General features: G+C 34.0%; 1 protein-coding gene across 2 annotated transcripts; it reads left to right on the forward strand.

Annotated features, from left to right (window-relative positions):
• Positions 1 to 759: 759 nt before the first annotated feature.
• Positions 760 to 4094, forward strand: LOC108984886 (FCS-Like Zinc finger 10-like). 2 transcript variants are annotated; one of them, XM_018956973.2, is made up of 3 exons: positions 760 to 1123; positions 2352 to 3466; positions 3550 to 4094. In XM_018956973.2, the coding sequence occupies exons 2-3, from the start codon at positions 2430 to 2432 to the stop codon at positions 3686 to 3688; spliced, it is 1176 nt and encodes a 391-aa protein (XP_018812518.1). In that variant the 5' UTR covers positions 760 to 1123; positions 2352 to 2429; the 3' UTR covers positions 3689 to 4094. The 2 variants fall into 2 exon arrangements, with proteins under 2 accessions (XP_018812518.1, XP_035548226.1); XM_035692333.1 differs by having other exon boundaries at positions 887 to 1123; positions 2380 to 3466.
• Positions 4095 to 16071: the final 11977 nt, after the last annotated feature.

Genomic DNA, 16071 nt, shown 5'->3' on the forward strand with positions numbered 1-16071 from the left:
ATTTTAACAATATTTTATCATCTTAACTCAACTCAACTCAATTCACTTCAATATCTAAACACACACTTAGAAGGAATCAAAATATCAAATTTTAGATTTATTCCCAACCACCCAACATAATTATTTAAAAGAGGTAGTTCCGTGTAGACGAGAAAGTTTATTTTTCACATTATTTTCTTTTAATTTTGAGTATATAAATTGATGCTATTATATGTTTCTTATATTTTAGAAAATAGATTCTTTTAAATTTGTTTGGACAGTGAGATAATATAATTTTAGATATAAGTTAAAAATTAAATAAAATATTATCATAATATTATTTTTTAATATTATTATTATTTTAAAATTTTAAAAAGTTAAATTATTTATTTTATTTTATATAAAAATTTTAAAAAATTATAATGATGAGATAAAATTGTTGATATATCCAAACGGACCTTAATAAAAAAATGAATAAATATAGATAGAAGTTACTATTAGGAGCATCTATTTTGTACACATGATGTGACATCATCTAGACCACACATCTCTCCAAATGAGTGTTGAAAATAATCAATTAGAAGCAGCTACGTAGTGAATACAAAATATACAGTACTATAATAACTTCTCTCTAACATTACTCTAAAAAAATAAAAAATATTAATTCCACCTACGGATTTGTAAACCGAACAATTAGATTGATATTAGCCCTTGGTTTTAGGGGGGGTGCGCGCGTGTTTTTTTTGTATTGAGGAAAAGTGACCAGACTTATAGTGTACCATTTTTCACGTGTGAATGAATACAGTTTAGAAGCTACCTCTTCTTTAACACCAAAACGAGGAATATACGTTGTTTTATACTATACGTTGTGCCATATACGTCTAGCTTTGTTAAATGAGAGAGAGAGAGAGAGGGGGAGTAGTATATCAGAAGACTCACCAGTGGCTCACTGTTTCTCTGATTTTGATGCATGCAAGGGAAGCAAAAAAATAAAAAGGAAAAAGGAAAAAATAAATAGAGAGGTGTGCCAGGCAAGTTATGCATTTTGTTTATATCTAAACTCTGCTGCATTTTTCTGGAGTTTCAGGTCACAACCTCGCCCGCCATGGTTTCAGAGGTGAACAACCAGGCGGGTTTTTCATAGGTTCGTTGCTTTCTCTTGGTTTTTAGCTTTGACCACCGATCTATTTGTTGCATTATTGGATTTTTTGGCCCTCAATTGGGTCTTGAACTAAATCCAGGATGATTCATCATTTAAATCGGTTTTACTGTTTATATTTATTCTTTTAAGGGTTTTTTTTTATGCATGCACGGAGCTTTCTATTGTGCAAAATCATTTTTTGGTACTTTTTTATGCATTTGATCGATTATTTGAATGCTGTTCCTGATCAAAGATCTTCGTCCTCTTGATTTCTTCATCTTCTCAGGCATGTTTAGATGATTTATTTTCCATCTATTCTGGAAAATCAAGTGTCATGGGTGTCTTTCTGTTACTAATACTCATCTAATTGGATATTTGATAATCATCCCACTAAGGGTTCCTTGCATTAAGCTTAATGCAGTGCTAAATCTGTGCTTTTCGCGGTTTTTTGAAATGTTCCCCCATCGGCGTTTCTTATTTTCGTTTTATGGGGTTTCCTGGGTAATTGTAATCTGGGCAAGCTTTCATGTTGATCATAAATCCATGGGTTTATGGGCTTCTAAACGTCTTACGGAAATTTCAAAGCTGGGTATCTAGATTTATGATCAATGGGTTTCTTTCCATGCCTTTTGTTCTTTCGTTGCATTTCCATGGATGGGTTATTGAAGGCTGATATTGTTTCATCGAATTTGATTTGACTTATGGGTCTAGGATACTTTTCATTCCATTTTGTTTTATTTATTTTTATCTCGTTAGATTTCAAATTCTGGAAGTTTTCAATTTGCAATGGAAATTCGAAAGATTTTCGGTCTCTTAATCCTGCGCTAGCGATCTGCTTGTTGGACCTATACACTGGTTTTCAAGAAAGCTTCCCGTCACTTTTTTTTTTTTTTTTTTGATGAGTAATAAAGCTTCCCATCATGGGTTGCTTGTTCTAGATTTACTTCAGCTTCATCGTTTGGTTTTCCCCAAACTCCATCAATTGCTCCAATCATATTGGCGCTTGTATGGGTTTTAAGAATTCTGGTGCTCACGTTTCTTCTATTTATTTTGATGATCTCCATTGCCAGTTCTACCTGATTTTGTAATTTGAGAATTTCCGTTTGGGCAGCTAAATAAAAAACACTGTCTATCACACCTTGCCTTTGACTAGTTCATAGCTGCTTGCATTTTTCAATAATTTGGTCAGTGTTTACAGTTTTGCTCACTATAGTAGTTTGAATTGATGCAGTAACGAATCGCATCTGTCCTTTTAATAGGACCGAGGTTTATAGATGATGCTGAAGAAAGGTCTACACACAACTGTCTGATGGCTGATTCTGCTCCGGAGTCTTTGCAATCTGATACATTTGGATTGAGACACATAAGCAGCTCACTTTTCAGCATTCCTGGTTTTATTGTAGGGTTTGGCACTAAATGTTTATTAGAGTCTGACTCTGTTAGGAGCCCTACATCTCCTTTGGATTTGAAAGTTTTTTCAAACCTTAGTAACCCCTTTGGTATTAGGTCCCCAAAAACACCAACTCAAAGTGGGCATCAAAAGAAGTGGGATTGCAATGAAGTAGGCCTCGGCATCATAAATTCTCTTGCCAATGAAACCAAACCTTCCACGGAAGTACATGATTCACCAAGGAGGAAGAATGTAATCTTTGGACCCCAAGTGAAGACTAACATCCATGATCCCTCAAAGCATTACCTTGAATCACTTAATTCTTCCGTAAAATCCAATTCTTTGCCCAAAAACTACATCTTTTCGTCGCCTTCAAAGGCCAGGACTCTTAGTCCCCAATTAGGTGGCACAACTGTTGTCTTTGGGAATGACGGTGTCCCTTTAGAACCGATGAAAACTATTACATCTTGCTTGTCGGATTCCACCAGTTCTTCGTCCTTACATTTTGGCTTAACCCAAAGTCACAGTTTGAACTTTACGAATTTTTGTCCAGAAAATAAGACTGCCGAAATGAGTTCTTCTCCAGTAATTAACCAAGGTTCGCTGGTAGTGAATTCGTTGGTTAACAAACCAAGTTCACTTCCAATTCTGATCAGCTCTGGTCATGGACTTCTAAGTTCCCTTTCTGCAAGAGAGATAGAGCTTTCTGAGGATTATACCTGTATAATTTCCCATGGTCCAAATCCTAAAACAACTCACATTTTTGGTGACTGTATTTTGGATTGTCACATCAATGAGTTGGCTGATTTTGGTAAGAAGGAAGAATCAATGATCAAATCACCAGAAGAGGCGGAAAACCCAGAGGAGTTGACACCATCTCGCCCTGAAGAGATTTTCAGCTTTTGTTACACATGCAAGAAAAGGCTGGAAGAGGGGGAAGACATTTTTATATACAGGTTTGGTTTTGCCCATAACTCTCTTTTTTCTTGTCTACTTCATGCCAGATTTGAAGTCTCTAGTTTCCTTTGACTTCTTGCAGAGGTGATAAAGCATTTTGCAGTTTTGAGTGCCGTGCTGAGGCGATTTTTGCTGAGGAATCAGAGAGAACTTACAATAACTCCCCTGAATCGAGCTACCAAGAAGATCTCTTCCTAATGGGCATGCCCTTCACCACATAATGGGCTGTGGTTGCTATCTTCAGACTGTCCATGATTGACGAAGTTGTCATGCATAGTGCACCTGGATCATCTACTCATAAAGAGCTGTCTATGTGAATCAGTTTGCAGCCATGGATGATCACAAAGAGCATTATGCCATTTTCTAGTTGTGTACGACTTTCATGGTATGGGCAAGTCTTGGCAATCACAGAAAGAGCTTTTTCATTCCATAAAAGAGACATAGATATAGTATTAAGCTTGTTGTCTGTCTTATAATTTTGGTTAGATGGGTTGGAAGTGGCCGGAAGCCCTCGCTCATCAGTTTTCTGATCTCTTTGTTTTTCTGGGTTTGCCCTTGGTGAGAGTTCATGTAGCAGCTTTTGAACCTAATGAACTCGTTGATGAATGCATGCGGCATTTACATTACAAATGTTCTTTCTTTTTTAAAATTCTCATGTCACTCACTTTAACGCTGGAAACGATGATTGTTCTCGTCTCTTGACCCTGCAAGGAATTTAAAATCATGAGTTTTTGTTTGTTTGTGTGTTTATATAATTAACGAAATGACTGTCTTTTGCTGACCGAGAATTTCACGGTCCCGTAGCGTTAACTCGAGAACATTAACTATTTGAATGCAGGTTCTTTTGCTATATAGCCTTATAGTTTGTTAAAAGTGATGGTGAGATTCTTTCCATGTTATGAATCTGTGCTGCTTTGTTGATTCCCTTCCCCAATTGGCACAAGCCTTTGAAAGAGGCAAATTACCGTTACCATAAGAGCTCAACCATCATTTCATTGTTTCAAATGGTAACTTTTCATGCCAACTGGTTTGTGTTTTCTCTCTTTAAATTCATGGATTACTTTTTCAGGAAGCATGAGCTACTTTTTCATTCCCAGAAGCTACTGGGTCTTCTAAGCCAATCAAGAATTTTCGAAAATCTCTGCCAAAGTAAAGCAACAATCTTTTAACTTAATCCACATCACTGGCGTAACTAAAATGATTAGCTTCCAACAATTAATACAATCAATCTCTTTCTAGAGCACTAACCCCAACCAAATAAACTCTATTCCGAAATGCCATTGCTGTCCTACCTACCCACCTTCCGAAATCGGTGCCGGAAAGGAGGTTTTCTAAAGTTGGAGTCTTATGTGTTAACAATCCATTATCCATGGAAGGTTTATAATTTAAGGTAGCCACTCAAAATCATCGTAATTCTGAAGACTTGGTCCCAGACAATTTTATCTTCACTTCATATTCAATCCAAAATATCAAAAAGTGTTTACGTATGGCCGAAAAACAATAAAGTGAAGTTAATTTGGCCACACATTTTATGTATCAGAATCTATTCTCCCGGAGTGGGCTCTACCATCTCTCTCTCTCTGCCCTTTTTGTTTTTTTGCTCCTGAGCTTCTTCTGCCCATTTATTTCTCATTTGTTTTTATAAAAGAAGCGAGACGAGACGAGGATTTAAAAACTATGACGTGGCAATCTAGCATACATAGGTTTAAGATAGAGTTCATTTTCCTTACCGGAAAAAGCTACGCACACCGCTCGTTCAAGCTCCCGCTTGATGTGGCTGCCGAATAAATTATAAAATTATAAACCAAAATTAAAATGCTGCGATCCAAACTCGAAACCTAGCCAATATACCTTTCCGTCGCCTCCACAGAACGACGAGGAACCCAGCAAAACTGGGAAAGGCTGCAATCCAAACTCGAAAATTCTGTAATTTTCACTAGCCACTAGAAATATCCATTGAAGAGACTTTTGTTTCCTCGTTTCGGACCGGGACCAAGACACAAACATACAGAGTGATAGAGAGCAAGCGATAGTCAGGAAATATGGTTCTTCTTTTGAATTCTAGTTCTAGACTCATTCTCCGGAATTTTCTCAACAGCTCTCTCTGTCTGTCTCTCTCTCTCTCTCTCGAAATTCCTCTGTCCAGTTGCATACATGTCACATTTAAGTTATATGTAAGTAAAATTGTGTAAGTTTGAATTATATGCTTTCTGTAGAATTGGTTTTCAGAATTTGTTTTAGAAATTTAGGTCAACTAAGTTAATGAACTGTACAAGGCTCACGTGTAGCACCGAGTTTTAAAAGTTGTCTTTATTATTATTTTTCTCCCGAGTTTCTAACATGAAAATGAATTGAGGGAGAAAAGGTGTCAATCTGAATCTCTGATACAACCTCCTTTGTAAATTGTTACTCGGCGATAATATTTTACGGTGTTTTGCTCGAGGAACTGCGTCGAAGTTGACATTCTCATGCTTTACAGTTTTGTAAGCTTCTTACAGAGACGGCGCTGGAAATTTTTTTTTGTTGCCGTGCGGACTCGATGCGATGCCGGTGCTGGAGTTGGAGTTGGGGAGCAGGCTGTCGAGGTTGGGGAGCATAAAGGGGTTTTCGGTAAGAAAAATGATAAACATACATCGTTTTTCATATTACATAATCATATTTTAAAATAAAAAATAATTTAATAAAATAATTTATAAAAATAATATCATTTTATAAAAATACACTCATTTTAAAACATGTATTATAATATATGTTATAAAATATATTATATAGGAATTATTACTCTTTCGGATTTGTGAAATAAAGAATCCCCTTATTTTTCATCATCTTCTTCTTCTTCAATTTTTTTTAATAATTAAAATAAACACGTGGACGTCACGTGACAAACCACATCAAGCAGGATTTACGAGTGGGATCTGTAGAACTACTGTTACCTGGCATGTTTTTGTTGGTGGGACTCTAGTTAAAAAGTACATGATTCAGTTTCCGTGTGAGTAATGTTATACATTATATTCTTATTATATTTTGATCATATTAAATAATATGTGACATATTTATCACTAATAGATAATAAAAAAATATACAATAAATAATCATTTAATGATGATAAACGTGTCATATCATATTTAATGGGATGAAAATGAGATAATAATATGGTGTATAAAATTTTCCATTTCACAATCATGTTTTAAAATGAAGAGTATTATTATAAAATATCATATAAAATAACATCACTTTACAAAAATACCCTTATTTTATATTATATATTGTAAAAAATATTGTGTATATCATTATTCATTTTATTTATGGGTGTAACCTCTTTTTACTGCTGCTTTATTAATCAACTATTTTTTTTAATTTTAATTAAAAATTTATCTTTTTGCATAATTTAAAAAAATTAATCAAGTAACGAATTATATAATTTAATTAAAAATAAATTTAATTTTATAAAATTTGACATTCTTTTATTCTTTAAGTTTAATTATTATAAAATTAATTTTATTTTGAATTAATTTATATAATTACGTTGGTTGATTGGATTTTTTTTCTTTTAAATTATATAAGAATATCATATTTTAAAATTTTTAATTTAGATTTAAAAAGTAAAAAAAAAATTAATTAAATAATTAAATAATAATAATAGAATTATTACTCTGCTACATCCATCTATTAACCTATCACTACTCTAAAGGAAATATTAAGGATATCACTACCCTATTATAAAACCGCCATACCATGTGCCTAAAGCTTTTCTCAATCCTGCTAACGTTTTCTATGCATTATTGTTTTAGAGCATCTTTTGTTTTATAGAAATAAAGAAAATTATTATTTTATTTGAGTAAACTACCAATATAAAAGGTCAAAATGGTAAGACATAAAAAGAAGTTAACATTTTCCATTATAATATTAAATCATGAGGAACGCTTTGGAGCGGTCCGACTGTTTTTTTGACTTTAATAGCCCTCAATAAAATCTTGCCACATCAGCAAATCTATCTAAATATGATGAAGCTCATCACACCATATCATATAGAGATCTCCTTATCACGCCCGATGGGATGAATCCTTCAGCAACCCTCTATCAGTCAAGCCGCCATCCCCTCAGCCACATACATGGTAATTTTTCAATTTGGAAAAATCTTGGGCTTGTTTGCTTGTATGGAAAGTGATGTTTACAGACCAAAAATCCAAAGGAAAGCAAACTGCATAAATAATTTTTTTATTGTCAAAAAAGAAGATGACGACGATAAGCATAATTACTACAAGCAATCAATATAAAAAACTATGCCATTTTTCTCACTTTTTATAACAATTTATATGGGACAAGCGGTAAGCGAGAAATGAAACATCTTCAGCAGCTTTTCCCCATGATCATTTTCCCAAATTGAAAGATTACCAAATTGAACAATTTAATTTGCTGGAGATAATAATAAAGAAAATTGTGGGTTTTATTACTACTCGCAGAGCTCAATCAGCTGCTTTTTCTGGGCCTGCCTTTCCGCCTAGCTCTGCTTCTCTTCTCGGACAAGCCTTCTCCCTTTGGTGATCGAAGCCAAACTCTTCCACAACTTTAAACAACAAGTCTTGGAATAGAGGATGCTTCAAGTAGGATATTGGAACCATGAAGCGCTTCTTCATCTTTTCTCTTTCTCTCCCATGTATATGGCAAAATGGCCATTTGGAATATTGATTAGCATGGTACTAGTCATTGAAAATTGATGCTTAGAGGGAGACCACCTTTGAATAATTTGCTTAGCATGAAGAATCGTCTCCAGTAGACTAATACCCATTTTCTATCACTGCTATGTCAAAGAGATGAATTTGTAGAGATTTTTTTGTAAAAGATGAGGTGATCAGGATTTGTTGTAGTGCAACTCCATTGTAGTTTAGATGGAAAGTCTACGTGGCATCAATTTATTGGGAGGCTGCTCTTTCATAGAGGCTAGTCGGACCGATTATAAGAATAACTCTTAAATCATTGATCTAGTGATGCTTCATTTATGTTGGAATTGTATGCAACTTCTGAGGCCGTGACTACAGGTGATGCATTTATGTGATGGCCCGAGTTTCGTCTAGACTTAACCCTTAGAATTGTTCTAGGTTGCCATGGTACTAGGAGTCTTAGAAGCCTTTGATGTAGTGATTTAAGCCCAAGAGAAGAGTGGCTCTAGTTACCTTAGAATTTCGGCCTTACTTGGGAATTTAGGTCTATTGGTTTTGGCCCATGATCCAATTCTAAATTTGTTAAGTGTTATGTGACCCAAGAATGTTTTTGCTTTGAACCTAGTCTTGAAAGTGGGCTAAGGGGGAAAAGAGGTGTAAGAAAGCACCAAAATGAGATTACATGCCTAGCCCATTACTTTTGGTCTAGAAATCAAGTTCCAAGGTAGGTTTCTTAGAAATGGGAGCTTAGGGAAGTGAAATGGTATCTTTCTAGAAGTTTTGCATAGGAAATTGGAATGAGGCATTTGGGATTTCGAATCTTGCTAAGTCTTTGCCATGTGTCAAACATGCACCAAGGTTCTAGAAGACTTCTGGGATGAGATTTTTATCAAGGACAAGTTTGCCCCTAGGGTTTTCGGCTAGCATGCCCCAAATATTTCTTTTGCTTGCCACTTTTCACTTAGGGCAGGTTTGGGGGTGAGATGAGAATTTTGTGTTTTGTTTTAGTGTTTAAAATATTATATTTTAGTATTATTATTGTATTGGGATTTGAAAAAGTTGAATTGGGATTTGAAAAAGTTGAATTGTTTATTATATTTTATATGGGGATTTGAAAAATGTGTAATGATGAGATGAGATGAGATGAGAATTTTGTGTTTTGTCTTGTGCCCCAAACCTGCCCTTAGTGTGTTGTGGACCAATGAAATATGAAGGGTCACATAGGGAATAAGCATGGGGAAGATGAAGCAACACCTTTGGAATGGAAAGATGAGAGGACGGCTAAGGCTAGGGCACATGCCTATGCCACTTGTCCTTCATGCCAAGAGCTTTTTTGTTGGGAATATGAAAGGTCATGCACGGTTTTACCAAGTTATTAAGAGGGAAATGTGATTTTCGGCCAAAGAGGGAAGCTCATACGCCACCTCCAAGATTTGCCCCTTCCCAATGCAATCTAAGTGGATAACTCTAAGAGGTTTTGGGTTTTTTAGAGAGAAAGAATAAGGAACATTGCCACTTGTCTTATATGCAAAGGTTTTTATTCAAATAAGGAGGGAAGTGAAGGGTCACTATATAAGGAGAAGGGTACATGCCTAGGAGGCTTTTCCCTTGCCATTTTTTGAATTCTTGCATGAGTTTCCACTCTCTCCACTCAATTATCTCAAGTTCCTTAGAAAGCTCTCTCTCATTCTCTTGTGTTTTCTCACCAATCAAACAAGAAAGATCCTTGCAAGAGAAGGATTTTGGCACTATTCAAGGATTTGCAGGGTAATATTCAGTTTTCCTAAGTCTAGCTCACACACAAATCTTTTCTCAATCCGAAAATGAGATTTAAGTCTCATTAAACTTTGAGAAATGATATAACACACACTTTCTACTATTTTCTTGGAAAATAACCTAGGATTTCTAAGAGAAACCCTTGAGACCAAATAGTGAAGGAGGAATTTATCCTTCGTGTTTCGACCATCTCATGTATTCTTGGCTACCTTAGGTTTTGTTCTACCTCATGTGTGAAATGAAGAGGGTTTTAACCTAATAATCCTAGAAGCCGAATGGTTTAAGACCAAGCGATGCCATAGAAACACACACGCACTTAAGAACATGAGTTAGGGTTTTAGATGTTTTTTCTAATATGATATGTTCGGAATCACAACTTGCTAGTATTATTTTACGAGGATTTTGGTAAGTATACACTCAACCTACTCTTGGTTAACACTTGTATATGATTATGTAAATCTTTTCATTTCCATGTTTGTTCTGTTGGTTATTTCTTGTTTGATTATGTTAAAATGATCTTATATCAATCTATGGAAAGAATTTTATGTTTGGAATTTGTGATGAAAATGCCATGAAATACTTGTATATGTTTCAATTTTCATATGTTCAAGATTGATGGATTATGTGCCATGATGTTTCGGCCATAACATGTGTTGTACGTTTCGGATCTTAGTTAAATGTCATGATTTCATACTTTGTTTTATCATGATTTGATTCCTATGTTATATGCTTGAAGATTGGAACATGTTTAAGTAATGATTCTTATGATTTTTACCCATAAGTGTTTTAGCCTAAGCATGTTCCCATGGTTTCATGAATGTGTTTGGATGTTTCATGTGTTTCATGTAATCATGCTATGAATTGATCATGTTATGATTGGTTATTTCATGTACAGCATTTCATATGTCACATGTCAAGTATAAGTATGTATGTCTTAAGTTTCATGTCTCGTGCATTTAGGGAAAGTGGTTCTTTTTAAAGAAAAGAGTCAGAATGTTTTATCACGACCCCAAGTGCTAGGACGAAGGATTGTCCTAGTGGAACTCCTCTGTCCATTTTGGAGTGCTTAAGAATGGAGTGGTAACTCCTGGGTTGATGAAAAATAGTCGACGAGCCTCGAATGGATTCTTTTTAAAGAATGTCGGAGCAAGAAAGCGTTAGGTACATAAAGCATGTAACCCGATGAAGTAAGGTCGAATTAATATGATTATCTGTTTATGACGTATTCATTACGGTGTACGGACCGTTAATGATGCGGTAACTAGCAGGAACACTCAGTGCAAGGAGGGGAGCCGTGTTGCGTCCACCCTCTAAACAAGTATAATAGCTCATATGATAAGGATCACTCGATGAGAATATTGTGATATGTTCTGATAAGGTAAGTTCTGAATAAGATCAAGTGAATAAGAAAAAGTTAAGACATTTTTATGAAAAGTTTAAGTCTCTGTTACACGTCTTTTGCAAATGGCCAAGTGCATAAGTCAAGTTTTGGGTAAGATATAAGTCAAGTACATGTCCATGCACGCATATCATGATCTACTTTTTGTACGCTTGTATTAACTGTGATATGTTGTGTGATTTCTTGCTGAGATTTCTTGAAATTTCATTGTGACAGTTTTCATTACCATTCCCCAACCGAAATGGTAGAAGTTGGAACATGTTTAGTAAGAGGCGACGAGGACCAAGAGGAAGAGAACTACACATCCTCCTCCGGAGAGGATTGTGCCTAAAATGGCCATGAATCGGCCTGAGTCCTCCATCTGGGAGCATCTCGAGGCCATTGATTGAGAGATCACAGGTATACTTGAATTCATCGCCGAGTTCAAGTGACGTAACAATCAAGACAATGATAAGGTTTTAGAAAAGCGCGTGAGGCCCGAATCTTCTTAAAGAGTACGAGAGTATAAGTGTTTTGTAGAGAGAGAGAGAGAGAGAGAAGGCAACAATATTTATGGCCATCTTTTGTAGACTTATATTTCTTTTGTGGGAATCCCGTGTTTTCGAAACTTTAAAATTATGCTTCACGCTTTTGGGATATTTTGCATTTAAGGCCTATGTTTATGTTTTGGGACAATGTTTTTGGTTATAATATTAGTTTATGGTACCATGTGCTTTATAATTGCTTATCGCGTTACTTAGTTATCCGACTTTTATTAATTTTTCTGCTGCATCGTTATTGGATACTGCTAGTGCACTTAGGTGCATAGCATATTATCTGTCATGTACGAGGGGTGTGTAGACTTGTGTTACATATACCGACGTCTTAGTCACCGTCCAATCTTAAGCGGGGCTGGGGGCACCACACTTTATTAAAAAAAGTGCCAAACAACCATACTTTACATTTAACAAGATATATATTATAGCAGTTTCAGAAAAAATATGTTTCGATTGCAATAACGATGACAGATAATTTCTCTTGATTTATTTGTTGTGTGTCTACCACAAATGTTCCTCAATACTTTATTTTATAGGCATGAGAGGATACATGATATTAAATAGATACATGAACTTAAGAAATAACAATACATGAATCAAGAGGATACATGAATATGAGAAATAAGAATACATGAATGGGTTAGAATTCTAATGGTCATCCATCAAATACATGGAATAAATACATGGAATGTATTTTATTACATTCATGTATTTACAACACTCCCCATTGGATGACCATACACAGAGAACATGTCTCGTTAAAACATTGCCAAAGAAAAACTAATGGGAAAAAACCAACTACGAAGGAAAAATAATAGAATATTATTCTGTACATTGGAATGCTTTAAGATTGCCTTGTTAAAACCTTGCAAAGGCAAAACTAGTGGGAAAAAACCTTAGCAACGGAAAAATAATACAATCTGTATGATAATTTTCTCCCCTTGAAAAAATGTAGAACTTCAATAGTTTACAATAAAAGATTTTTTAGTTAATTCATTCCAATGTCGTGTACCAACTTTTTAAATATTGCAATTGGTAATACTTTAGTGAATAAATCCTCCAAATTGTCGCATGATCGTATTTGCTTGACATCAAATCACTGCTCTTCTGGAGCTCATGTGTATAAAATAACTCTAGTGAAATATACTTGATTTTATCACCTTTAATATAGTCTAATTTGATTTGTATAATACGAGCAACATTATTTTTATTGGGTTATTTTTTATTGTGGATAATCCATACTTATTTTGAATATATTGAATTATTGATCTTAACCAAATCATTCCTGGCTTGTTTCATGAATTGCAATAACCTCTGAGTGGTTGGAAAAAGTAGTAACTAATGTTTGCTTGACATATTTCTATAAAATAGTTGCACCTCTACAAGTGAACAAGTATTCTGTTTGTGATATTATTTTATGAGGAGGAAAGGTAATTTGAGTCTGCATAACTAACTAATTGAGGATTTAATCATTTTGGATAAAACAACCACATGTCAGCCGTTCAACAAAGGTAACGTAGAATATATTTGACTCCATTCCAAGCCTTTAAGTTGGTGTAAAATTGTATCTTGTATGTAAATTAACTGAAAATGCAATATCTGGCTATGTGCAATTTGCAAGATACATCAAAACACCAATTGCACTTAGATATGATACTTTAGGACTAATAATTTATTCATCATCTTCTCAAGGGCAAAATTGGTATTTTTTCACATCAAGTGATTGGATAACCATTAGATACTCAAAGAATGAGCTTTGTCCATGTAAAAGTGCTTCAAGATTTTTTTTGTATATGTTGACTGATGGACAAGAACTCAAATTGGAAAGTGTTCAATTTGCAGGCCAAGAAAAAATTTTATTTTTCCAAAATCTTTAATTTCAAACTCATTTTTTAAATAACTTCAAATTTTATGATCTATTTTGGAGTTCCAACAAGATTTAAATCATTTATATATATCGCAATAATAGCAAATCTAAAATTTGACATTTTTATGAAAATACATGGACAAATTGGATTATTCTCAAATCCTTTTTTTATTAAACATTCCCTTAGACGATTATACGACATGCTTCTGGATTGTTTTAATCCATATAAGGATCTTTGTAACTTCATAGAATAAATACTTTAGGATTTTGAATTACATGCTTCATGCATTTTATATCCTTTAGGAATTTTCATATCAATATCATTATCTAGTTATCCATATAAATATGTTGTAACAAAATTCATTAAACACATATCCAAACTTTCTGTGACTATCAAATTAATAAAAAATCTGAATGTAATTGTACCCACTACAACAGAATACGTTTATTCATAATCAATACTAAATTTCTACGAGAAACCTTGTGCAACAAGTCATGCTTTGTATCTCATAAATTCATTTTTTTCATTACATTTACGTACAAATACCCACTTATATCCAACAGGCATTATACCTTTAGGTGTTTGGACTACTGGTCCAAATACTTTATGTTTTGCTAACGACATCAATTCTTTATGAATTGTTTCTTTCCATTTTAGCCAATCATTTCTATGTCGACATTTTTTGACAGTTTTTTATTCATTTTCACCATCATTTTTTCTGATATCAAGATAAACTTTAAATGAAAATATATTGTTGACAACAATTTTATTTCTATCAAATAATTCTCCCGTAGTTACATAATGTATCGAGATCTCATTATTTTCAGGTACCTTTTATGCTTCAGGAGATAACTCTTCAGGAAATTCCTTTTATGAGGACTCCACTTTAGGGGATTCTATTATGAGATAATTTTGTACTGAAAGTTTAGATGGATCTATAGTTCTTGTTGCTTGTTTTGTTAGTACGATTTCTTCAGGAGTATCGATTTCTTTTATCTGTGTTTTCTCTTACGGAGAGTCTTATCATTTGCACCAATAGGCATTTCACGCTTCAAACATTTTTTAAACTCATTAACTGCTGCATTATTTAATTGTCCTAAGGGAACATCGATCTTTGCTAGAGTATTAGCAGTTAGAATGTGAGATTTCACTAGTTTCTTACATTGATTTATACGAGGATTATGATGAGATAGCGTCAAAGTGTTTCATGTTATTTACTTTTGTGCTTCTTGCAACTTTTCTCCCCCTAATGGTGGGAAAACTATTTCATCAAAATGACAATATTCAAATTGAGTCTTAAAAACATCTCCAATTAAAGGCTTAATGTATCTAATGATGGAGAGAGAATAAAAAACAACATAAATTCCAAGTCTATGTTGAGGACACATTTTAGTGTGTTGGAGAGGTGCAATTAGAATATACACAAAACAACAAAAAATACGGAGATGAAAAATATTTGGTGATTAACCAAATGAAAGTTGCAATGAAAAATATTTATTATAGACAGTTGGTCTTATTCGAACAAATAATGCAGCATACAAAATTGCATGTCCCCAAGTAGAGATAAGTAGTTTTGTTTTCAGAATTAATGGTCGAGCAATTAATAGTAGATGTTTAATAAATGACAAAGTTAAACCATTCCGAGTATTTGTATGTATAACATGATGTTCAACATTAATCCAACTGATATGCAATAACCATAAAAAAATTTAGATGTAAATTCTCATGCATTATCCAATTGAATAGACTTAATTGGATAAGAAAATTGAGCCAGTGATATGATAATTTGGTCAACAAGTCTAGAAAATGTAACATTTCAATTAGAAATTAAACAAACATGTGACTATCTAGTTGATGCATCTATTAGAACCATAAAATATTTAAATGACCCACATGGTGGATGTATAGGTCCATATATACTTCCATGAATTATTTGTAAAAATGATGGAGATTCAATAATTATCTTGGAAGGGGATGGTCTGACAATTAGTTTTCCTTTGGAACATGTTACACATGGATAATTATTTGGTAGAATAATATTTTGGTTCTTTAAAGGATGTCCATATGAATTCTCAATTATTTGATACATCATGATTGATCGCGGATGACGAAGACGACCATGCCAAAGCATAAAGACCTTTGGATCAGAGCACTTCTGGTGCATTGCAACATGTGATTTAATTGTTTTCAATGTTGTATAATTTAACATGATGTTGGCTCTTCCGGTGCCTTCAATTAGGTTCGATGACCTATATATTGTATTGACACTGGCTCTATATAATGTCAAATATTGAAAATATTTCTTATTCTTAATAATTGTGTGTATTGTACAACAGTCTGCCATATATATATCTTCATCGATCA

Source organism: Juglans regia, chromosome 7, assembly GCF_001411555.2.
Source record: "Juglans regia cultivar Chandler chromosome 7, Walnut 2.0, whole genome shotgun sequence".
Classification (NCBI taxonomy): Eukaryota; Viridiplantae; Streptophyta; class Magnoliopsida; order Fagales; family Juglandaceae; genus Juglans; species Juglans regia.